Raw genomic sequence first — 25008 nt, 5'->3', positions numbered from 1 at the left:
GCAAAGTGAATGATAAGTTTTTAGAGCTGCAATTCCAAAATTGTGTATTGGAGAAACACTGTTATTGTCACGAGGGAGTAATTTTAGAAGATACTGAAATAATCAACAGCTCATGTGGGCCTAAAGTTCCCACACATGCAGCAAACCCTGCTATCTAGCCTTGCTTCAAGTTAACTGCTAGTGGGGTGAAGTTATCCTGCAAACTTGCAATAGGAGACTCCTTCCTTGAATGAGCCTGTCCCAAAAATATAATATCACGAGTCATGAATTTCTGTTCATCTAGTTTGCACGTTAATGCACCACCCAAGACAGAATGTAAAAAGGCCCTGTTAATTGGAAGATTGGGCTACTGATGGGTATCACTCAGCTTCATTTCTGTTTTAAGCTCTGTGACCAAATATTCTCTGTCTTTTCTCTTCCCACACCCAACAACTAGGCACCAGTGGGAGAGGAAATAATGGTGTCCCATACACCCATACATATAAGCCATTTGTAGCCTAAGTGAAGGAAAAATCGAATTTGTATAATGCTTCCTTGCACTGTTGCCTGGAGGTGATTCTTATTCACCACATGGGACTGGAGGAGTATCTATTTACAACCTGAAGGTAAAATGCTTTCAAGGTCACTTAGCTCTCAAAGCTCTTCTAGGGAGACTATTCCAGAGATATTCAGTGCCAATAGTTAAGAAAAAAATCCTATTCCCAGCCCTAATTTGTTAAAGACCACCAATAGCCATTGGTTTGTATACACACAATTCCTTTTTAGCCTAAATAAATTTGTTCTCTCTTACTTATGTTGCTCCCACTGATGCATTTGAAGAGTTGAATCGCGTCCTATCCTATCCCACCCCATTGTTGTTGTTCGGGGGTTTTTTTTTTTTTGTCTTAAGCTGGTGGTTCTTCAGCAGCTATTCAATACTGACCAAGTTTCAGCAATTAAAACCCATGCACATTCTCACCTTTCCATGTCAAGGCCGCAGCAGAGTCATTGCTTAAACCCATTACAAACATTTCAATTAAATCTTGAAAAATTGCTTTCCTAGGGCACTTAATTAACAACTCACCTCTTCCCACCTAGATGTCAAGTAATTTCAATTTAATTAATTTTCCCCCAACAACTGGTGGGGGGGGGAGTGTATTTAAGGGAGGAAATACCTTTCTGCCTAAAATTTCAATATGAAATAAGTTATTTGTTGTTGTTTACACAACAAACCTAACTAAACCTTAGTCCAAAGGAAACATTGGTTCAAAAGGACATGATTACACAAGTAAGCTTAGGCCTAGTCAATATAAACTGTAGATCACATGATAAAACAATTCCTGGAATCTATCACTTCAAACTGTAAGTGACAGATCTGCATCACTGAATGCTCCCCTCAATATAAAGGTCTCAAGGACATAAAAAATGAGACGCTAAGGTGAATAGCTATAGCATAGCAGTCTAAAGTAGTGTACTTGTCAAAAACAGATATGTTATATATACATTGCAACATAAAACGTATAATTCCCTTCAAGACTTTTAAAAATCTGACTCTAAGAGCCACTTCAGATAATGAAAAATAACAAGGCAGATGTTTTTTCTTAATGGAATGGCAACAGCATGTGAATTTGATGAATGCATTAAATACCAAAAGTGTGGTTAATCTCCTCCAACAGCAGGTGGAGCTGTACCCTATCCATGTTGTTTAGTTAAGAGATTGCTTGTTCCATTAATTTTTTTGTCTGATCCAAGCAACTTCTTGCCTAACTTCCTGTTTTTCTCTGGCCAAGTCATGCTGTACTACATTGCTTGCAGTCTGTTTCAGTAGTAAATGATTTCTAGTTCCAGTGTGTGGGGAGCTGTTTGGTTTTCTTAGTAACACTAGTGTTCTGATAACACCTTTCCCCATCTTTTGGGGTCTTTTCCAAGAAAGAAGAGATGTCTTGTGTTTCTGTATTAGAAGAACAGCTATATTTGCCCACAGATAAAGATGACTTTAAATCCACCAAACAGTGCAGTTGGTGCCAGATTGCTTACCGGAGTAAGATGGTCTGAGCACATACCAATCTTGGCCCACCTGCACTGGCTACCAATTAGATCTGGGTCCAAATCAGAATGCTGGTTTTAACCTATAAAGCCTGATATAGGTCAGAACCCCAATCCCTCAAGCATTGCCTCTCCCCATATGAACTGACCCAGACCTTGTGACTGTTGACTGAGGCTCTTCTTTGGCCCCTCCTGAGGAGGTCAAGAGGGTGGCAAGGCAAAATGGGCCTTTTCAGTGGTGGCTCCCCACTTGTGGAACACTCCCCCCGGTAGGCTTGCCTGGTGCCACTATTACATAGCTTTAGGCACCAGGAAAAACGTTTCTTTTTTGCCATGCCTTTGGCTCGGTGACCTCATTGAGTGGGATGTTTAAATCCTCCCTTTTAAAAATAAGATTGCCTGTCTTTGTTTATTTTATGCTTGTTAAAAAATATAAATCAGGCTTAAAAAATATTCGAAAATCCAATTTGAAAATCCACAAAACCATAGTTAAAAACAAAGATAAAGATAAAGACCAATGAAACATTTAAAACAAACAGAACTAAATCATCTGACTGGATAGGCTCACAGAAATATAAAAGTTTTTCAGTGCTGTCAATAGATAGGGAATTCCAGAGCACAGATATTGCAACACTAAAGCAATGACTCCTTGTAAATGAGGAACGAACACTGTGTGGCACTTGGAAAATTCAAGTTCTACATACTGAAGTGATCGAAAGGGCTTGTACTCATATGCCAAAGGACACGAGGACCTAGCAAGGATATTGCTCAGGGCTAGAAAGCTGAAAGGGGAGAAGTCCCCAACTTCTAGGGAACAGGAGAGAAAAGGGAGGGGGGAGTTTGCTCAGAAAAAGCCACAGTTTATTTATAAGCCTAGCCAAAATGCAAAGGGGTTTTGTTCAGAATTTAAAACAATTCAATTTATATACATCTACTAAGAAATAGGTTCCACTGAATTCATAGACAAATACTTAATGTTGTTCTATATGGGTGCACTGTGCTAGTTTCCAATTATTATAACAACAAATGGCAAATTAAAATATTATCCAGTCTCTAGGTTCCACTGAATTCAATGGGGCTCAACCCTGGATAAGTGAGTGACCAGTTACTAGTTATTTCTTATGAGGGAGAGTTCATTTCTGAAACTCAGCAACATCAAACTCAGGATGGGCAAGAACACCGCCAGACCAAGAAACAGAACGAACTATATAAAGCTGACAGGGAACATGTGTGGTCAAAGAGAAAAGATTGCTGGGCAGGCAATGTCGTATAGAAAATAGGAAGAGAGACCCCTTGAACCCGCTAATTTACCTATTCTCTAGGTCTCTTTTTTGCTAATTAAACCTTCACAGAAGCAACCCTCATTTATAGGGGCAATGTACTCAAACAGCAGAAACGTACACTGGAGGTTCTTAAACACAATGGAAACTGAGTGCTACTTATGCATTCCCAGACAAAGGCAAAATTTACATTCCAGCCCATTTCTGCAGATGCCACCCACCATGCACCAACAAAACCACAGGAGACTGGATAATATTTCAATTTGTCATTTGTTATTATAATAATTGGAAACTAAAACAATACACACATATAGAAGAACGTAAGTATTTGTCTATGTGTAATATTGATAAACCAACAGAAGACATACGATGCAAGAAGGGATATTTCCACAACATCTCTCAACATTTCCACAAAATATTTCTCTTCTGGAGAAATTCTCTTTGTTATGTTTGGGACTTCCTTGCTGTAGCTCAGAAATAATCTTTGAAGAACAGCATTTACTGAATTAATCAATCAATCAAGACTCCATATGTTAATACTCATACATCCCAGATTTGTCACATCAAAGGATTTCTAGCAGAAAGGCATGTTGCCTAATTAAATTAACTGTATCACAAGTAAACTGTGCTTTTGATCAAGAGAATGCAATTTACTTCTAAGACTTTGCAAGAAAATTTGCTTATTTGATCATAGGGTGGCTGCCCTTTTAGAGATTAAAGGATTTAATCTTGCTAGCTTTCTGGGTATGTAGTGCATTGTTTCAATCAAGCTAATGACCATGCTTTAGCCTCTTTCTTCCTATGGAAGAACAATTCAGGTTCACAATGATTTATTCATGTAACAATCTATGGACTGTAATAACTGAGAGATATGAAGGCACCATTTTTCATTCATACCAATCCACTGCTGGATAAAGACCTTATCAAACTGCATCCAACTTTTTCCTGACAGGTTGTTGAATAACTGATTTTTAACCCCACATTAGGGGTTTGCATGTTATCCTGCACTTTGCCCAGCTTCGCAGTTAAATTCAGCTGTAGAAGAACAACCATGTGCTATGCTATGCCTATAGAGCACGACATAACTCAAGATTTGGTCCTATGCTGAACCAAAATGCTGATCAATAAAAGCCCTAGTTTACCTTTACCTCTGCACATGTTCGGAAATCTGAAGGACTAAACTGTGCCATCAAGAAGGAGGGATACCCAGCTCCATTTGGGCTTTAAATAGAGAAGCCTTATTTTAGCATTTTGCTTCATGGTCTAACTAGACACACAGTACCTAATCAAACGCAGTCAAGAAGCTGAAAGTTTAAGGAGAAAACAGTAGGGAGAAAATCCTTAACCTTTTCATATTTATTTATTTTCCCACTAAAACTCCACCTACAACCTACAAGCTGCTGCTTCACCCACAGGTGCATAATAAATATAATATTTATTTATTTATTTATTTATTTATTTATACATACATACATACATACATACATACATACCCTGCCTATCTGGCTGAGTTTCCCCAGCCACTCTGGGCGTCTCCCAATTGAGTGTTAAAAACAATACAGCATTAAATATTAAAAACTTCCCTAAACAGGGCTGCCTTCAGATGTCTTTTAAAAATAAGATAGCTGCTTATTTCCGTGACATCTGATGGGAGGGCGTTCCACAGGGCGGGGGCCACTACCGAGAAGGCCCTCTGTCTGGTTCCCTGTAACCTCACTTCTCGCAATGAGGGAAGGCCCTTGGCGCTGGATCTCAGTGTCCGGGCCGAACAACGGGGGTGGAGACGCTCCTTCAGGTATACAGGACCGAGGCCGTTTCCTGCTCTCCTGGGATCTAGAGTCACAAGCTGAGGATCTCTACTCCATCAGTGAGTGCCCACCTTCCAGCTCCCTGTCGGTTCTTTCCTCCTCTTAAATCTGGGGGTGCAAATCATGCCAGTTCCTGATGGAACCAGGGGCCTATGACAGTCCATCATCACAACAATATCTGACCAATAAATTCTAAGTATTAATAACAGCAAAGAAATGCTGCTACTTCTTTTTCTTTTGCCCATTACAACACGGTGAACCTTCAAATTACCCCTAGCGATCCTGAGAGAAAAGGAGGCCTTATTTTCACTCTCACGTGTCTCCTTTTCCTTATTACATTCCTAGATCAGTACCTAAAACCCACACAATACAGCACCTCGGGGAGGGGAGGCTGTTATCTGCAATTAAAGATGATTTTCCCTCCCCGCCACTTCTTTTAGAAATCACTTTCACAAAAAGTGACAGAACATATCTTGGAAAAAAAGTAACAAGGACGACTGAATTTCACCAGGATAAAAGCAAGCATAAATGTAAATCTATCATAGTGTTAAACATGAAGTGCTTTCCCATGCTGTTCTGAGAATTCAGCATATATCTCAGGCTTTTTACGTGCATTGATATTAACACTAACAGCTTTAATTCAAGACGTCAGTGTTCAATATGTCAGAGATCAAATATTCCCTCAGAAGAAGTTGCTATGCATATGTATTTTTTAAAGAAAAGGGTTGGTTTAACTTGAACCTGATTGGTATATTAAAAAAGTAGAGCAAGGAGCATAAGAAATGAAGGCACAGTAAGCACCCCTCCTTCTGCTGTTCTGTCAATCTAGCATACTTTTTTAAAAAGGAAATTCTACTCCCTTCTTAGATTCATATCTATCAAACTGAACTGGATATTGAAGCTTTTATAGGAATAGTGTACCAATTACACTGGAAGGCTCTGAAAATGTCAAGGCTTATTTTAAAATCTACATCCTGCTTTTATTCCAATAATAAAAACATAGAGCACCAAACACCATGATGCACCTGAAGCATTTCATCTTTAAATGTCCTTAAGGAGCATGAAGCTTAAATGCACACAAAAATTGACTGTCACTGAATGTCACAATTTCTCCCCTTTAATAGAGGTATTTCAAGATTTCGGAATTGTATGCACAAGCACAGGTGTGTACATGCAATACACGCTTTGCTCATTAGGGCTGGGCAATATCTGGTTTTCAGCATCATGATATTATCAACAGCTAAGCATCACGACATACCAATATATCACAATGTCTGAAATAAGTATAGAGCTATGTAGAGACATAGGCTGGCTTCATGGTTTTCCCACATTGTGATTTTTGTATAGCACACACACACACACACACAGCATGATTAGCAATACAGTGGTACCTCGGGTTAAGTACTTAATTCGTTCCAGAGGTCCGTACTTAACCTGAAACTGTTCTTAACCTGAAGAAGAAGAAGAAGAGTTTGGATTTGATATCCTGCCTTTCACTCCCTTTAAGGAGTCTCAAAGCGGCTAACAATCTCTTTTCCCTTCCTCCCCCACAACAAACACTCTGTGAGGTGAGTGGGGCTGAGAGACTTCAAAGAAGTGTGACTGGCCCAAGGTCACCCAGCAGCTGCATGTGGAGGAGCGGAGACGCGAACCCGGTTCCCCAGATTATGAGACTACCGCTCTTAACCACTACACAACACTGACTCTGAAGCACCATTTTAGCTTATGGGGCCTCCTGCTGCTGCCGCGCCGTTGGAGCACAATTTCTGTTCTCATCCTGAAGCAAAGTTCTTAACCTGAAGCACTATTTCTGGGTTAGTGGAGGCTGTAACCTGAAGCGTATGTAACCTGAAGTGTATGTAACCCGAGGTACCACTGCATATTGCCAGGTCAAAAACTATGAAACTGATATCACAATATGGACTGATATATCAATATATTGCCCAGCCCTAATGTTCATCTTTAGTTCTCACTGATCCTGTTCCCAGCCACTATGAAAATAGGCCAATATGATAATGCTTGGCATGAATCTAAATCAGCACAACATAGTATTTGGTGAAATATATTTTACATGGCTAGCCATTACATTAAAGCTGTGCTGCTCTATTTTGAGCCATCTGCAGTTGACAGTCTTCAAGGGCAACCCTCTTTAAAGCCCATGGTTGTAGTCAAAGGAACTGGCTGACAAGGCATGCAGAAGGAGATATAATGCATCTGATAGCAGTGTTGGGTAAGGTATTGCTACAGTATTTTCTTCTGCGTATCTTGGAAGGAGACATCACCATGTGAAAACAGAAAAATGTTTGGTTTTTAATGGCCTGGAAGAGAGCTTGAATAATGAAGTGGAAAATTCTGCTGATGAAAAAAATTTCAGAGAGGATTAAGGAGGGTTGTGAGGAAGAGCCGGAAGACCCTAAAGAAATGAATGAGCTAGTCATCATCATGACAGGTGAAATTTAACCTAAGTGAGAGCTTAAGATGCTGCACAGTGGATTGAAACAGAAAGCTTCTGAGGTAAACTACATGCTGAGTTTACACTCTGATAAGTCCCAAGTCAAGCATCCACAGGCTCTCAAGCAAAGCTATCCGGATGTAATTGTGAACAGCTCAGTGAAACCATCTGTTCACTGCACAGCAGAGCGAGAGTCCATGCATGTGTGGTCTGTGTGTGGGAATAACACAGTGCAGAAAATATACTGCCAGTAAATCAATATTTTACACCCTTGACTTGCATACTAACCTATACTGCTTCCTGATCCTCTCAGCAATGATTAAAACAGTTTTTTAAGGAAAGAACCCTGAAGTTGATGAAGTTCATAATTATTATGAATTTGTCCAGCTCCCAATGCTCATCTGTATTACAAAGTTATCATTTCCCCCAAACATTATTTAATGCCAGCCCCTTACCTATGATAAACGTCACAGTGTCTGCCAGCCTTTTACATCGTGAATTCTTCTTTGTTTGGGTCTTTTGAATGTTGCCCCTGCGTAGAGGGGCATATGAGCGGGTTGTGCTGAGCACTCCTACAGAATGCTTCTCTCTGATTTATTTTCACCCAATTGAATTTACTTCCAGTATCAAAGCCTGAAGTGAGTAGAGTTACCTCAGGGGAAGGACAGCTCACACGAACACACCCACTGTGATTTAAAATCGCACAATTACAGATTTAAAACCCCACAGAAAAACATCTTCCTGCTTGTCTGTAACGGTTTTCATGCCATTGCTCAGTTTCAGGAAAATTCAGGGCTGGTACAACTTGTAGGCCAGCTTTCATTATAGGCACTCATAGGTGACAGGCTGGAAATGCCTCAAGATGGTCACAGCCCCACAATTCTACAATCTTTTCAGTTATAGGTCTTTGTCCTTGATCCACTGACTGAAGGTTCAGGGGAAGGATTGCGATCAGGAGAACCCTGAAATGGTCCTCTGAATGACAACAGAATAACTAAGCCCACTGCTCTAAGTCAGCGGTGTAACTTAGGAAAGAAAATAAGTCAATGTCAACAGCTCTCAGGAGACCTGCATATCCAATAGTTCTCCACACTTTTGCACCCCAGTTCACCACTCATCGGCATGCTAGTGAGTGAATGAGGAAGCGAAGGAAGGGACAAGCCTTTCTCCATTCTCCAGATGCCCCCTGCCTCTACTCCAGTCACCGTCCCTTGCCAAGGAAGGGAAAGAGAAGGGTGTTTTGGGTGTGGAGGTTGGTGTCAAGGCATTTTGGAGATGTAGGTATGGTCATTTTTCTGTGCCTCAGATTGGCTTGGGGAAATGACCAAGTTCTTTTGGAGTTAGGGTAGTTTGAGTTGCTTTTTTTTTTTAAGAACACAGATAATTAAAAAAATTATCCTTAAACATAGAAACACAAACAAGAAACAGCAAGTGGGTCGTGCTTTCTGTCCCCACATCGATTACAGCATCTGAAGAAACTTATGTGGGGTTCCCCCCCCCCAGAGAGTCTGAATGCTCTTTTTTTAAAGTTTTGAATCAGAAACAAACAAAGCAGAATAATAGTGTGTATCCCAAATATCCCTCATTTGGAGCCAGCCTCTCAAATGTGATGTAAGTCCTTTTTGCTTCCTAAGTGTTCGGAGGAGAAGGGAACGTGAAACAGTAACAGGTCTTTTAACAAATCCATAAGGGGATCTGGAAGAGCTTTAGTTGCATGGGAATGTATGTGCAATATCCCTCACTTGAGCATACTGAACATTAGTGGTTGCCAAATTTTGAAAGATAGGCATCACCTGTTTCGATATACAAAGATGAAAAGTACCAATGCAGCCTAGAAAGCAACACTGTAGATTGCTTTGGACCTGTGCTCTTTAGACTGTAGGCTGTCAGTCATAAAGAAGAGTGTTCAGCCAGGTTTGGTGTGGACAGGGCCCCCAAGAGGAATGCATTGGCCGGGAAACCGCTAATCTAATTTTCAATCCAGAGTAAGCCAAAATGGAACCCACAGAGAAGTCAAGCGCATTAAGCTATAGTGAGCCTCCAAATCCCTTGGTTCTATTCAGTTATGATAATCAACAACAACAAATCACCTTTACTAAAGGAGGGTTATGAGTAGTGCTGCTTGTTGGCTGACGCCCAACACTTTTACAAGCCTGTGAGGTTTTAATAGCTGACAGCATACGTGCAGGAAAGCAGACAACTGGAAGGCATTAAAAGCACTAATGTCTTCATCAAAACAGCAGCAGAAGCTAAGTAAATCACTCACAGCGTCAATTGTTGGTTCACTTAAAATGTATGCAATGTGCTTGCTGGGTCATTTGAGCTGCATGATGTATTAAAGCTCCTGGTGGAAATAATCAAGTTCTTGCTATCTCCGTTTAGGAACACATGATAAAGTGCTAGCTTTTGGAAAAAGAAACTATTACCCAAGCAGAAGCAACACTTCCTTATATTGTCATCATCAGAAGCAAAGTTGGTGTCATATAATAACTTAAAGGTTGAGCTACGTACGAGGAATCCCTGGCGTGAATTGATTTGGTGCTACTCTTTCTCGCTCTATAGGACGCACCCGACCATAGGACACACCATGTTTTAGAGGGGAAGAAGAAGGGGGAAAAAATCTTCCCCTTTCTGCGCAGGGCCCCTTCAGCGGAGGGGCAGGAGAAACGGAGCCCCTTCCATTTCTCCTCCCGCTTAGCTGAAGGGGCGCTGCGCCTTAGCTGAAGGGGCACATTCCCTTCAGCGAAAGGAAACTGAAGCCTCTGGAACACGGTGGGAGCGCTCCCACTGCGCTTCGGAGGCTTCGTGTTGCTATTGCTGAAGCCAAGGAGCCTGCATTCGCTCCATAAGACGCACACACATTTCCCCTTAATTTTTGGAGGGGAAAATGTGCATCTTATAGAGTGAAAAATACGGTAATACGGGGGTACAAATACTAAAACTACCTCACAAACTAAACTGCCTAACAATCATGTAACAAAGCAGTGAATAAAAAAAAAAACTGCAACAACAAATGAAACCCAAACTAAGCCCCTGGGTCCCAAATCCTTTACCATACAACCCAAATGCAGGCTGAAATAACCCCACATCTTCACTGCTTGTCAAGTACATGGTGCAACAGTGTGGGTTTCAGACTAGAGCTGGAGAGAACCAGGTTGGAATCTCCACTCAGTTGTGAAGCTTAGATCATTCATTCTGTCTTAGCCTTACCAACCTCACAGGGCTGTGAAGAGGATGAAGTGCATGCTACCTTGACATTGTTGGAGGAATGGATGGATAAAAATGTAATAAATAAGTATCAAGCCAGACATAACTGGATGCTCTGTAGTATACACACCATGACTGAAAAGGACCTTATTCCTGCGCTCACCTGTTGCACCTTAAATAGTGGAAGGACACAGAGCAGTGTCTCTGATGTTGCTCTGAGGGCACAGGGCTAGTCTGTATGGGAAGTATGTTTCTGTTAAGTTGTGGGTGAACATATCAGACGACACAGCGATTCTTCAAACAGCTCTTGTTTATTCACAGGCTAGAACAGAACTGAACTGAAGGGTTCAGCCAGCCTGCTTATATAGAGCTCCACTAGAACGCAACAGTAACCACTTTCTGTAACTATCCAATCACTGAACGTCACTTTCAATCCCTTATTTGCATATGTGGACCTGAGTGAAAACCATCTACAGTATCCCCCTGCTGGCCCAGGGTGAGAACTTCAGTACATAACAGTTTCCTTCCAAACAACCCAGAAATGGAAGCCATGGCTGGTACTTGGCCTATCACAAAGCCATTATGTGGTTTGTTTCCTCTCTTGTGTGCCAACAACAGGAGCAGAGAGAGGAGAAAAGCAGAAGCTTTTGAGCAGCGAACACCAGCATACTGCACATCACATGAAATCCAGGTTTACTGATAATTATGATTTAATGACAATTGAACCAGGAGGTGTAAATCTTCTGTACTGAAGTCGAATGGAAATCCTTGGAAAAAACACGGTGATGGAAATCCCTTGTTCCTAAGCTCCAAAGCAGCTCCTCTCAACACATTTTAACTTATTTATTTATTGCTAAGAGTTTTATTTATTTATTGTTAGAGCTTTATTTGGTACTTCATGAAGTAAATCAGAAATCAAAGAAATGACATAATAATTGATTGGGGGGGCAGAGTGGGGGAGAGACTGTTGGCAAACATAAGATACAAAACAGATATAGTTCCAATATGCAGCACACACTTTTTATATTTCTTTGAAAGGATTCTGTAATACATAAACTGTTGTTGTTGTTGTTGTTGTTGTTGTGTTAAAAAGCAGAGAATCAAATCCTTGAAGATAAATTTAATAAAACCAAGAAACCTGATCCAAATACCACATAATAAATTAGTTAGAAGCCACTAGGAAAAATGCCAGCATCCCCATCTCCCTTAGTAATACATTTTAGTTTACCAAGGCAATGATAGCAAAATCAGCCACAATTATGTTAAATATTTATTGCTAAATCCATTAATATGTTCCCTAGATACTGGAGCACTAAGGCACAAGCTTTAGAGGAAAGCGGGCTACCAAAACATAGCTTAGAGCTCCCTCTTCCTTTCCTTGGAAGAATTTCGCTTTTGGCAGCATGGAGGCTTTCGAGGCAAGTATATTTGAAATGACTGCATGGTCATAAACACTGTCAAATCATTGGCGCATTATGAAATTAATTACATGTGCAATACTCACAGTGCCATTTCAAACTGCTCCAGCCACTTTTTCTTCAAATCTTTCGTTTTGCAGTAGAATTCTAGTCCATTTTGGCCTTGTATGTGGATGAGGTAGAAGCCGTAAGACCACTGTTTAAAGCACAAGGCAATGCAAAGGTTATCTATGAAGAATTCATGTGCAGCTGCTTCAGAACTTCTGAAGGCCAAACACTGCCTACAATCCAACTACAATGATTAATATATAACAGTAATAGCTAGCATTTAGATAAAGCTTTAGTGTGTTTCCAAAGCTTCATACAACACAATTTATATGTGTCTACTCAGTCGTCATACACATTTTAGAGCCATTAGAAACACTATGCAGAATAAGGTAATAACATTCAAGTTTCCAGGCGTTATGTTTTTGAGGGGGGGGGCCCTCCACCCACATAAAAAGGTCCTTATAAAAAGTAAACAAGACATTTATTTCTGGTGGGGGTTTGTGGATAAATAAACATGGAAGGGAATGCTTTAAACCTCTTAAATACTGCAAAGCTCTACAAATTTCAGCAGAACATCTTACGGATGAAGAAAAATCATATACTTTTTACCTTTTTGTTCTCTTTGTCTGTGGTGGGGTTATTGGCTATTTTGTATTCCTGAAGATCAATTATTTCCTTCATTTCATAATTATCACCTCGCCGTTTGCATACAATTACAGCCAAGTCAAATAAGAATATATGCCTGTGAACCAGAAAATAAAATATAATCAGATGTCATAAGCTGTCTTTTCCAATATTACCTGAATTCCAACAGCAATTGTCACACATTATAGGTGTGTTATATGTACAGCACATTGATAAATGTCACATATCAATGCATGGCAACTATTACATGCCATTGTCATGCATTAAATCCCATGGTCATATGTCAGCTATCAGGTTCTGCAGGAAATCAAATGGCAAAAACCTTCTAATGTTGCTAAATATACTGATCTTAAATATTGCTATCCAATATCTAAGTCAAATATCTGAATATTGAAAGAATATTACAGATCAAAATTCACAGAGGATAAATTTAAGGTTCAGTCAAAAAGTGTGGGGGACCCTATTAATAAAGCATGATCTCACCACACTAAGAGGGCTTACATTTCATCAGTCTTTCAAGGTACACATGGATGGGGTAGAACAAGCACAGCAACTACTTTAAAGAAGGCAACCCTCAGTAATATGTGCAATATAACTATCCCTGCCTTGAGAAGCGACTTGCTAAGAGAAGGCAGTTATGCAGCTAGAACATTTTTTGCCTAAGGAGCACTGCCTCTGCCTGCAAACAAATGGCACCTTTTGCTTGAAAAACAAAACCTACAAAAATCAGGACAGTCCTAATATAGTTGAGCTTTATTCAAAATATGGAGGTAAATTAAACCTCTTGCTGCGCAACAATTTAACATACACAACAGTTCTTCTGCCATATTTCAAGAGCATTTATCTAGTGTAAATGACACACCTTGTTTTGTTTTGTTTTAAAAAAAGAGAGCCTCATACTCTGCTCACCTATCCTGCCTTGCCCTTTTGTCCAGAGTTGTTATTCTTATTTCACCATCACCCTGTGGTCGTCCATACAGTAAAAGTGACTGGTTCTGAAAATGTGAGAATAGCATAAATTACTTAAGAGTTCACTGGCAGCATCTTTTCTTCAAGAACCACATTGGTGCTATGAACTTATCCAAGCTATATATTTTTTTAAAAAAAATAATTGTCCCCCAAGCTACTCCAAAGATTCTTTTTAGAGTCACTTAAGATTGCAGAGTGGCAGAAATAAGAAAGTAGCATTGCCTTTTCCAGTTTCACCAAAGTTTTCCACCACCGTAATCTCCATCACCCTGCAAACATGCAAGAAGCTCACTTGGTCCCTTCTGACCTGATTGACCTATATATTTTCAGGTCAACCATCAGACTCCTGCCTTGCCTTTATGGCTCTCTAGTGCTGATCTAGGTTATTTACATCCCTCAGCTTCCATGTTCCTCTTCCTCCTGACAGCCTGCACACCATCCCCCTCTTCCAACTTCCTTATTTACCTGATTACTGCTTTCCTGCATCTATGTTCCAGCCCCACTTGCAACATCTTGGCTCTGCCTCTGGGCCTGCCATTCATCCTGCCTCTCTCAGTTGGCCCCAGAACTCCACTCTGACTCCAATTCCAGCCCTGCCAGGATTTTCACTCTCAGCTCTCTGTGTGCTCAAGCTCAGACTTTGCCTTTGTCCAAGCTCCTACTTTTAAGAATGAAGCAGCAGCAAGATCACCCCGAAAAGGAACAATAAACAACATACAAAGTTTGAAGGGTAACACGAGACAGAGACATACCAAATTCTCAATTGATGACTGAAATTGTTTAATTTCACGGAGGGTTTCATTATCTCGCTTCACTTCATTTACATACTGAGCCAAGTCCTAAAACACAGAAGAGAGATATCTGAGGTGCAACAGCCATGGGCTAAATTGTTACACTTAATTAGATAAATTGACTACTAAGAGACACTTCCCAAGCTACAGTAGCAGTTTTGTATTAAAACATTAACAGGTACAAACTGTACATAAATATAAATTGTGGGACACATCACCCACCCTGCATATCATGTGGACAGTACCATGTGTCAGGTCAATCAAGCTTCCTTGACCAATTTTTCTGTAGTGAGGGAGGAGTGGGAGATGAATAGCCTGCTCACACTTCCTTTGTGAGGCAGAGAGAACATAGAAAACCTTTAAGTGTAAACCTCTTTCTACCACAGTGTGAGAACATACAGTATGCTTAAGATAGTCAAAAAACCAAATAGGGCTCAGAACTAAGAGCTCTAGAAACAATTGAATCATATAGCAATAGCTCATATGCTCACTTCGAAAACTGAACATGAAAGCTTTTTTTCAGAAAATCTTCCTGCAACAACACAGTTAGAATGGCTGCAAGACTGATCTCCCTCCATGAACTGACTCAACAGATAATAATATAAAGCTAAGAATAAAACTACGAGGTGTGTAGTCAAACCAAGTATGCATGCCATGCACGTAGATGATTTAGGTGGGGTCATAGCTCAACGACAGAGCATCTGCTTCATATCTAGAAGATATGAGATTCAATCCCAGCATCTGCAAGGAGGACTGAGAGAGACTTCGTGCCTGAGACTCTGGAGAGGTGTTCCTGGTTAGTGTAGACTATACTGAGCTAGAACCCATGGTCTGGCTCAGTGTGTAAGTCAGTTTCTTATATAGGTTTGGATTATATTTTGTGCTTTAAATAGGAGAAACAATGTGCAATCAAGCGGACTGAAGTTAACATGCATTTAACACACAACAAAGCTATAGAGCCTTTTCCTTTCAAACATCAATATTAATTTGTTCTGATGAGCTTGGCTCTGAATTGGGAAAACTCTACTTTTGGGTATTAGTGAACCTGCTTTTGGGTATTAGTGAACATATGAGTTGGTGTGCAGTAATGCAGAAACAACACGTTGCAGGTAGATATATATTTAATTTCTCTCCAGAAAAGACTCTTACAATTTTACGCCAGAGAGAGTTTACATATCCAATCTGTTAGTCGCACTTACCTTCATTGCATCAAGTGCCTGTTTCAGATTGTTCTTCTCAGTTTGGTCACTAGTATGTTTTACCAACTCCTGAAGAATTAAGGAATACACAGACATTTCTTGTGATAGCTATCGGCCATTCAATACATTTTTAAAAATGCTGAACTTATCAGTATTTAAAAACAGAACCATTTTGCCTTAGGAAGAAAATGATGGTCTGATCCCATCATTATCTGTAAAAGCCCATAATATGAGGTACCGTATATTATGCATATGCTATATCCCACATGCTTTTATTCAAGACATGAAGTGAAGACACGGTTTTCACTATTAAAGCCTATATCTGGAATGTTGCCCTCCACATAACAGTACCAAATCTAAGGATCTGAAAAGCAGCCTTTTCAATAACTTTGAGATTAAATTTTCATGTTTTACCCTCAGAGTTTCAGAGGGCAAAATTGCAAAAGTCCATGGGATTAATTTTCATTTCAGAATATAGGTTGAATTTCATGGAAATTCATCACAATTCCAAGCTAATTTTATCTATTCATGGTTTGTTTTCTTACACATTTATTTAGGCTGCAATCAGGCAGACTTACCAGAGAATACGAAATAAATGGGTTTCACTGCTGAGGGGGCTTCCAGATGGCCTATTTATTAAGCACTCATCCTGATTTGTTTGCAAGGAGATTATATGACGATGACTATTGAATGAGAATTCATTCTTATTTGTCTGAGGAGAGGCTAGATGATCTTGTGTCAAGCAAGCGTTAGTCCACACTTTCCAGTATATTTCCTTGTTGCCAAAGGTCTGATCTTTGGGGGGAAGGCTGTTTTGTTGCCCAAGAGCTCCAAATCAGCTTTAATTGTACAATGTGAATTCACCAGTATGTGACTGAATCCCACCCAAAAAAGGCAAAAGTCTGGAAGCACCATGAGTAGACATACAGAGGATTGTACTGATATCCCCCTGCTCCTATACCCTGTGTGCTTTTGTGCAACTGATTTACACTTCCCCATACTTATTTATAAACACTTCAAAATTGGTATGTAACTCCCAAAATCTCACAAGGCAAATTATTCCCTGACTCATCCTCAATAGCCAAGCCTTTTACATGTTCAGTTCCCTTTCTCCATTACTGGACTGCGTATTCAGGGATTTCATGGAAAGCAGATTCCTTTCAAGAATCCTTTCATTCTCAAGCATCAAGGAAAAGGGCAGAAATTTAGGTGGGCCTTTCTGCCTAAAATTTCCTATCTAGGTTTCAGCCTTAATGCGAATGGCTACAAATACTTCAAGTAGCACTGGATAGTACTATAACAGGTATTAGGAGGGGAAGTAAATGTTTGGAAGAGGAATTAGACCAGTTTACTGAACTGAGCCCCCATTGCAATCTTGTATCATTGGTTTCAGACAATGCAGGACCCTTCTGCAATATACATTTAAAGGAGTATGAACAAGATGAACTTTAACAGGGAGAAATGTAAAGTATTGCACTTGGGCAAAAAAAATGAGAGGCACAAATACAAGATGGGGGACACCTGCCTTGAGAGCAGTACATGTGAAAAGGATCTAGGAGTCTTGGTTGACCACAAACTTGACATGAGCCAACAGTGTGACGCAGCAGCTAAAAAAGCCAATGCAATTCTGGGCTGCATCAATAGGAGTATAGCATCTAGATCAAGGGAAGTAATAGTGTCACTGTATTCTGCTCTGGTCAGACCTCACCTGGAGTACTGTGTCCAGTTCTGGGCACCACAGTTCAAGAAGGACACTGACAAACTGGAACGTGCCCAGAGGAGGGCAACCAAAATGGTCAAAGGCCTGGAAACGATGCCTTATGAGGAATGGCTAAGGGAGCTGGGCATGTTTAGCCTGGAGAAGAGGAGGTTAAGGGGTGATATGATAGCCATGTTCAAATATATAAAAGGATGTCATATAGAGGAGGGAGAAAGGTTGTTTTCTGCTGCTCCAGAGAAGCGGACACGGAGCAATGGATCCAAACTACGAGAAAGAAGATTCCACCTAAACATTAGGAAGAACTTCCTGACAGTAAGAGCTGTTTGACAGTGGAATTTGCTGCCAAGGAGTGTGGTGGAGTCTCCTTCTTTGGAGGTCTTTAAGCAGAGGCTTGACAACCATATGTCAGGAGTGCTCTGATGGTGTTTCCTGCTTGGCAGGGGGTTGGACTCGATGGCCCTTGTGGTCTATTCCAACTCTATGATGCTATGATTCTATGAGTATCATAGCACCTTAAGCAGTCATGGCTCCCACAAAGAATCCTAGGGATTGTAGTTTTTTGAAGTGTGCTGAGAGTTGTTAGAAGGCTTCCAATCCTCTCATAAGAACTACAATTCCCAGAGTTCCCTAGGAGGAAGGATTAACTGTTAAACCATGCTGGAAACTCAGTTCACTCAGATGCATTTCAGGAAGCATGATATACACAATGGCAAAGAACACTGCAAAGGGAAGGGGGGGGGGAATTGCTTCTTGCACAGGTAGAAGTTCTTTTTAAAATGACATTTTATAAGCATCAGCAAAGCTGACAGTCTAATGGAGTAATATATTTCCTTGCAACTGAACTAATGAGTCTCCCAGCACAGCTATCAAATGATATTTATAGGACTCTCTAGCCTCATTATAGGACTAACTGCACAGAAGCCACAAGCTCCGTGGGTTATAATGGGAAGCATTCAAAATAACTATTGCTTTATTATAATTCAGTACAGCAAGAAAATAGGCTGGAAAGTGCTTGAGCCTTGTCCAGCTTCAACTTCAAAAAGCAGAGGCATGCATGAAAAGCATCAGCTTGGTAGCACTATCTGAATGCACCAGATTATTTTATTATTGTTTTGTTGTATTTTGACTCAAGTTACTGCGAAATCAGTCTTAAATTATTGTCCAACAGGCTTAGGGAATCTTTCTAAATAATGGCAGTCTTCTGTGGTTTATTCTCAGTGCTTTACTGCAATTATCATGCGGCTTGAAATCCCTAGGGCAAGTTGCCCACCCCTTGACAGGTGCATCATTAATACAACTCTCTGCATGAGTCAGGGCCATCATGCTGTTCTTGCCAATGAACGCCAATGACATGGCTCATAGGTGGGGAAACTCACAATGTGAAAACACTGACTAGCTCAGTGCAACAAGCTGCAGCCCTTGGCAAGCAGGTGATGAGGCGGGGGGGGGGGGTAAAGATCACACCTGCACATGCAATCTCTCTCTTAAGACCATCACCACCACTATTGCATCTCTTTCTCTCACAAGCATGAAAAAGAGAGAGAAACAGTCAGTGGTTGTGATCATATTAAAACAGAAACAGAGATTATCTGCAAAGGAATCTGCATGCGGGGGGGGGGGGAGGTTGCCCTGTACTAAATGATACAATGTGTAGCAGGTGAGGAGATTTTCATTTTCCCAGGCTTTAAATATTTACGCTACTCTTTAGATACGTTGTAGTGGCGTCATTACCTGCTGCTTATTTTATTTTGATTTTATTCTGTGACTGGTGTTATTCTCTTTTAGAGAAAGACTTGACATCTTTCCGCAGGGCCTGCAGGATGGAGCTATTCCACCAGGCCTTTGGCCAAGGCACAGTCTGACCCCCTCTCTCCTTCTGTAATCTTCACAGAACTCTAACCCAATGGTTGTCATTAATTTGATTGTGAATTGATTCTAGAATTTATTTTAATTAATTGATTGTGCGATTTTATATACACTGTGCTATTTTTACCTGTTGTTAGCAGCTCTGAGCCCGGCTTTGGCCGGGGAGGGTGGGATACAAATAAATTATTATTATTATTATTATTATTATTATTATTATTATTATTATTATTATGTTCTTGTTGCAATGAGGAAAAAACTGAATAAGCTAAGGAGACTGGAAGTGGGGAGAGAACTAGCACTGATCCTGACAGACAACTATGTTGCATATCAAGGGAAGATACTACAATAACAGCAGCAGCAGCAGCAGCAGCAGCAGCAGCAGCAGCAGCAGCAGCAGCAGAGGCAAGTACTCCACACCAAAGAGGGTGAGCTTACAGCCACTGGAAAGGAAACAAAAAAAAAAAACCAACAAAAGAAAGCAGAGTAAATTTGGCAGGGTATTCTGAATGGCACTAGGTGTAGGACTTCTGACCTACTACTTTGTGCTTTGAATGGAAAACAAAATCTGTGGCACTAACATGACCACAATTCGAACTGGAAAAGTTCCATAATAGCTGTGCTAGTTGGGCGGCAACCTGAGCTACTGGTTGAGAACTGATAAAAACAGTGTGAAGTTCATATAATTTAAAGGTGAAGTACCTGAAGCAGAAGATGGTATTTCAGAACTCGCTGCATTGGAACCACAAGAAGATCGCGCAAAGTAAACTTCCCATTATTGGCTCTTTTGGAACATTCCTATTTAAAGAAGCAAAGGGTTTGATATGACTTGGTATAATCAATACAGCAAAGTAACGTTTTTAATTTTCTGAAGCAGGCAGACCAGTTATCCAAACTGGTGGCAACAGGATGGTAGATGTAATGATTATAGGGGTTGCTCGTGCGTAATTTGCCGCCACTCCTGGCTAGTGTGCCTGGTTAAGTCTTTTCTGTCTGGACAGCCCTTCACTTCGTGGCTGTTTCAGTCGCTAGCAGAATCCGTCAGTGGGCGTTTCTTAAACCTTTTCCACCATAAAAGCTGTTTGACTCCAAGTCTCCTCCTACTCTCTCTGCACGGAAGTCTTCTGTGCAGAGAGGGTGTGGGTAGCGGAGGACCCATGCTCTCCTCGCTGGTCTCCGGCGAGGAGTCCTGGAGCCCCCTCGCCGATTCTCCCATCTGCCCCCCTTTATCCCTGGTGTTACGCTCATTTCCTTCCCCAGCTGATGAGCTGCCTCTCTCCCTGCTGGGCCCTTCTCCAGCATCGCTTGGGAGCCTTGCCTCCGCCTCTGGCTCCGATGTCAGTTCCCTGACAGTAGGGTTCTGAAGTTACAGAATGGACTGTATCACATAAGAACATAAGGTCTGCAGGATCAAGAGAATGGGCCCATCTGGTCCAGTATCTTATTCTCACAGCAGCCGGTTGCTTATGGAATTCCAAAGGCAGGACCTGAGTGCAACATCACTCTCTCACTTGTGATTCCTGGGAACTGGCATTTAAAAGCACACTGCCTCCAACAGTGGAGACAGAACATAGCCACGATGGCTAGTAGGCATTAATAACCTTATCCTCCATGAATTTGTCTCTTCAGACAAGAGGTGATGGGTTGCTTTTTCATACTCTCTTGTATAACAACTTCCCCCATATAAAAATGCATGACAGCAAGAAGTGGGATAGGTTACAACATTTCTACCTGAAATGTGGGGTTTTTTTTCCTCCTATGGGGAAAAAAATCAAACATGGCAATCCCCCACAGGCAATTCACTCTACCACCTTAGGATCCTACCACAGGCCTAACTCCACTTTTGTAGAAATGAACTAATGAGACATAGATTGAAATTTTTGACAGTCACTGAAATTAATGGACTAAATTATGTGCATTGACTTCAGTGGGTCACTGTGGGTAGAACGTAGGTGAATACAATCCATACTCTCCATGCTACGATTCGAGATCAAGGTACGGTTTGTTTGTTTTTAAGAAGAGAAGTTTCAGTGATACCTCCAGTTTCAATTTAACATCTTCTTTGGTCTTGGAAATGTTATCCAAACAGGATATGGCTGTTTCTACTTGACTGCAGTACTGCCCATAAATAACTAATCTAGATCAAGAGGAAAGAGAACAAGCAATTAATCTTTTTATCAACTCCACCAACTTCAATTTCCACACAAGGCTTTGTCTTCTTACACCCCAACCCTGGAAGGGGCTGCTGTTTTCCAGCTGCATCCCATCATTCTTGTTCTACCATAGACTGCCATCAATGCATACAGATTGGCCTCTTAGGAACGTGTGTGTCAGTCTCTACAGGTGTTCAAAAGTGTAACACCCACTTCAAAGTATGTGGTTTAATGCCTACATTTTATTAACTTAAAAATACAGCTGCAAAAACCTTTTGGAACAGAACAAGTCTTATTAGTATTTGTTATGTTAATGGGCAGACTTCAAAGGATTTGATGAATAATACTCTGCAGTGTAGGATTAGCACCAGATTAATTACACCGAGTCCTGCAACAGCAGGGCAAGCATACCCATTTACCAGTTTACGTTATATGAGCATTTAAGTCAAGATAATAGCATGTTGGCTCAAAGAACCAAGTGGCAACAGTCACAAAGATCAGACAGACTTACTTTGACAGATTTTCATAAGCTATGGAAAGGAAAGCACAATAATTTCAAAACTCCCTTGTGCAATAAGCTATTCTTTTCCATTAACATTTTCTGCATTTAAAAATGGCTTCTTGCCACCACAATAATAATGTTTCAAGTACTTGTGATGTTCAGTTCTCAGTCTTACCATTGCTCTGAATCCTGTTGTAAGGGAATATAAATGAAAACAAAGCCCTACAAACACAACCTACCTGGGGATGACCCACTTCAGAATACAAACAGAAAGTGCATGTCATGGGTGAATCAAAAACTCCCCATCTATGGAAAGCTCACATGTCTATCCAAGCCTTTGCCCCAAAATGCTAACGTGCTTTGTGCATGAAGCTGTGTTAATAAAAAAAAAAAAAAAACACGGAGCAGCATTCAAAACATGCATTTAATCCCGCTTGCTTTATGAAATGGTGCAAACCTAATAATTCTATGCTTCAAAGGTATCTGAATATGTAGATCAGCAAAAGATCAAGAGAACACAGCATGGAAAATTCTTGAGAGTCAGGATACTCTTCCTGATTAGCATTCACAGGAAGGAAGTGAACAGGCTTGCTGCTCTCCCTAGCCATCTATTCCCTTCCTGGTTCCTGGAAGATGGTAGGATGTGAAGCTACTGAAGGTTAATGTGAAAGAGTGGATGCTAAGGCACACAGAGCCCTGATAAAGTCATGGAATGAATAACAGTGTTTTGCATCAGTCATAGGTTCTTGGTTATTTAAGATCAAGAGAAGAGGATGATGAGGTCAGAATGTCAAAACAGATAACATCTGAGCAGCATGTAGACTATTCATCAATATGTGTATTGCACTTTGAGATAACATGACATTATTTTATGCGAAATAAGGCTGAGAGTTGTGAAAAGAAAGCAGCACTGTAACAACATATGAACAGAGAACAGGGAGACTGACACAGTATATACTAAAGAATAATGCTCTCTGAAATTTGGTTTAGCATTCAGCACATTTAAAGCTATATGCTAATGTTACACATACTATTTCTGGTTATAATAAAAAATTAAATACAGTTTCTCTAAAAGCACACTACACAAAACAAGAGTAGATTTCTAATGCATAAAGGAATATGAATAGCTTATGTTAAAGTTATCGACATTGTGCATTTTAAAAACTCAGTAATTACCTTTCCTTGTAGCTTATAAAAATTTGATACAGGTTCTGGTCACTTTTGTTTACGATGGATTCATGAATATCCTGTGTTAAACTTCTGTGGATTTTCACCAAATCCTACAACAAAAACATCCTATAAAACTTCTACAATTATGTTTGATACTACCATGTAAAGCCACTGTTTTCACGTATACAGTAAAATTATACAATATAATAATTCATAGATTGATTCATCCTAGACACCTTATAATTGAATTATATCTTTTGAATGAAAAAGATGGCACAATAAAGATATATTGAATATACATAGTTATATATCTACTCATTAAACTTAAAACTGCAAATGTTTAAGAAATGTAAAACACCTTCCCCTCTATGTTGGACACATAGAATTTGTCTCAGTTCTATGGAAAAATTATAACATTTTAAGGCAAGTAAACATGTTGGGCCTGGTGCAGACCTGGGTTTAAGACTGCAGGCTACAAAAACTCTTCCCCATCCATCCCCATCCCCAAGCACCCTCCATTTAAGTCCATTGTTGAATGAGACTAAATTTTATTACAGTTAAAATGAACCCAGGAAAAATCTAAGCTTCATTTCCCTAACTAAAGCCGGTTTCTTAAAACAGATTTTAATGAAAGATCCAGGTGCAAAGGATGCGATGTATTTGCACATGAAAAGGGGAAGGGAAGCCAAGCAATCACCTAGCCCAGTCTAGTCACTGGTTGGCATTATACCTGCTCCAGGTTTTAGAGATAAAAGAATTAAAGATTCACATCCCACTACTTCAACAAAAAAAATCATTTGGCACATTACACTGGACAGCTGAATAGCATCATACTGACAAGCTAACTGAAATCTTAATGTCTTGCTCAAGAAACAGAAGGTGCTGAGACAAGCAGAGTGGAAAAGCAATAAACATTTCTATTTACAGAGTTTGTAGATACTACACATTTTCCAAGTGTTCTCATAAATTTACAGGTATATATTCGCAAAGCTCTGCAAGGCTGAAATAAGAGCCATCTAAAATAACCCCTCATCTTTCAAGAATTTACAGTCAAGTGCTCTTGTGGCCAGAGACATATTAGGGATGCAAAAGAGATAAAGGACCCCTGGACAGTTAAGTCCAGTCAAAGGCAACCATGGGGTTGCGGCGCTCATCTTGCTTTCAGGCTGAGGGAGCCGGCATTTGTCCACAGACAGCTTTCTGGGTCATGTGGCCAGCATGACTAAACTGCTTCTGGTGCAATAGAACACCATCACAGAAGCCAGAGTGCATGGAAACACCATTTACCTTCCCGCCGCAGCGGTACCTATTTATCTACTCGCATTGGCGTGCTTTCAAACTGCTAGGTTGACAGGAGCTGGGACAGAGCAACGGGAGCTCACCCTATCACGGGGATTTGACCCGCCGACCAGCAAGCCCAGCCCAAGAGGCACAATGGTTTAGACCACAGCACCACCCGTGTCCTTGGACAGACAAAACAGGTGCACTATGCAAGACCAGATCTCTCTTCATAGCTGTGGACTACCAAACATCATGAGGAACATCAGTACCCTGCCCTCTGCCCGCTGCTGTGAGAAACATCATGGAAAGGGTATTTCTAGGACTAAGGTGAAACTGTAAAGCCCCCTTGATTTTTTTGGTTATTGGATGCTAGATGTTGCTAATGGCTCCTATGTTATTAGGACATTCTTTTTGCACTGCTAGGTTTTGAAATGTCTTGTTTTCTTTGTTGTAAGCCACTTTGAGCGTGATTTTTTT

The 25008-nt window shown here is 40.5% G+C and overlaps 1 protein-coding gene across 5 annotated transcripts in view; it reads right to left on the bottom strand.

Annotated features, from left to right (window-relative positions):
* The window catches only part of VAV3 (vav guanine nucleotide exchange factor 3), a 216134-nt gene that overhangs the window by 70064 nt on the left and 121062 nt on the right, over positions 1 to 25008 (bottom strand). For all 5 annotated transcript variants that reach the window (XR_013392859.1, XM_028732630.2, XM_028732625.2 and 2 more), the window contains 8 exons: positions 23257 to 23360; positions 21463 to 21562; positions 20128 to 20223; positions 15843 to 15911; positions 14605 to 14691; positions 13793 to 13878; positions 12848 to 12980; positions 12277 to 12386 (listed from right to left, as the gene is read on the bottom strand). Coding sequence is in view for 4 of the 5 variants with exons in the window: in XM_028732630.2 (XP_028588463.2) it covers positions 12277 to 12386; positions 12848 to 12980; positions 13793 to 13878; positions 14605 to 14691; positions 15843 to 15911; positions 20128 to 20223; positions 21463 to 21562; positions 23257 to 23360 (785 nt within the window). In the remaining variant the exon portion in view is untranslated. The remainder of the gene's footprint in view (positions 1 to 12276; positions 12387 to 12847; positions 12981 to 13792; positions 13879 to 14604; positions 14692 to 15842; positions 15912 to 20127; positions 20224 to 21462; positions 21563 to 23256; positions 23361 to 25008) is intronic.

The sequence above is a fragment of the Podarcis muralis genome, chromosome 5 (assembly GCF_964188315.1).
Source record: "Podarcis muralis chromosome 5, rPodMur119.hap1.1, whole genome shotgun sequence".
NCBI classification, from domain to species: Eukaryota; Metazoa; Chordata; class Lepidosauria; order Squamata; family Lacertidae; genus Podarcis; species Podarcis muralis.
The sequence above is the reverse complement of the archived record's forward strand: the minus strand, read 5'-3'. Positions and strand labels throughout refer to the sequence as shown.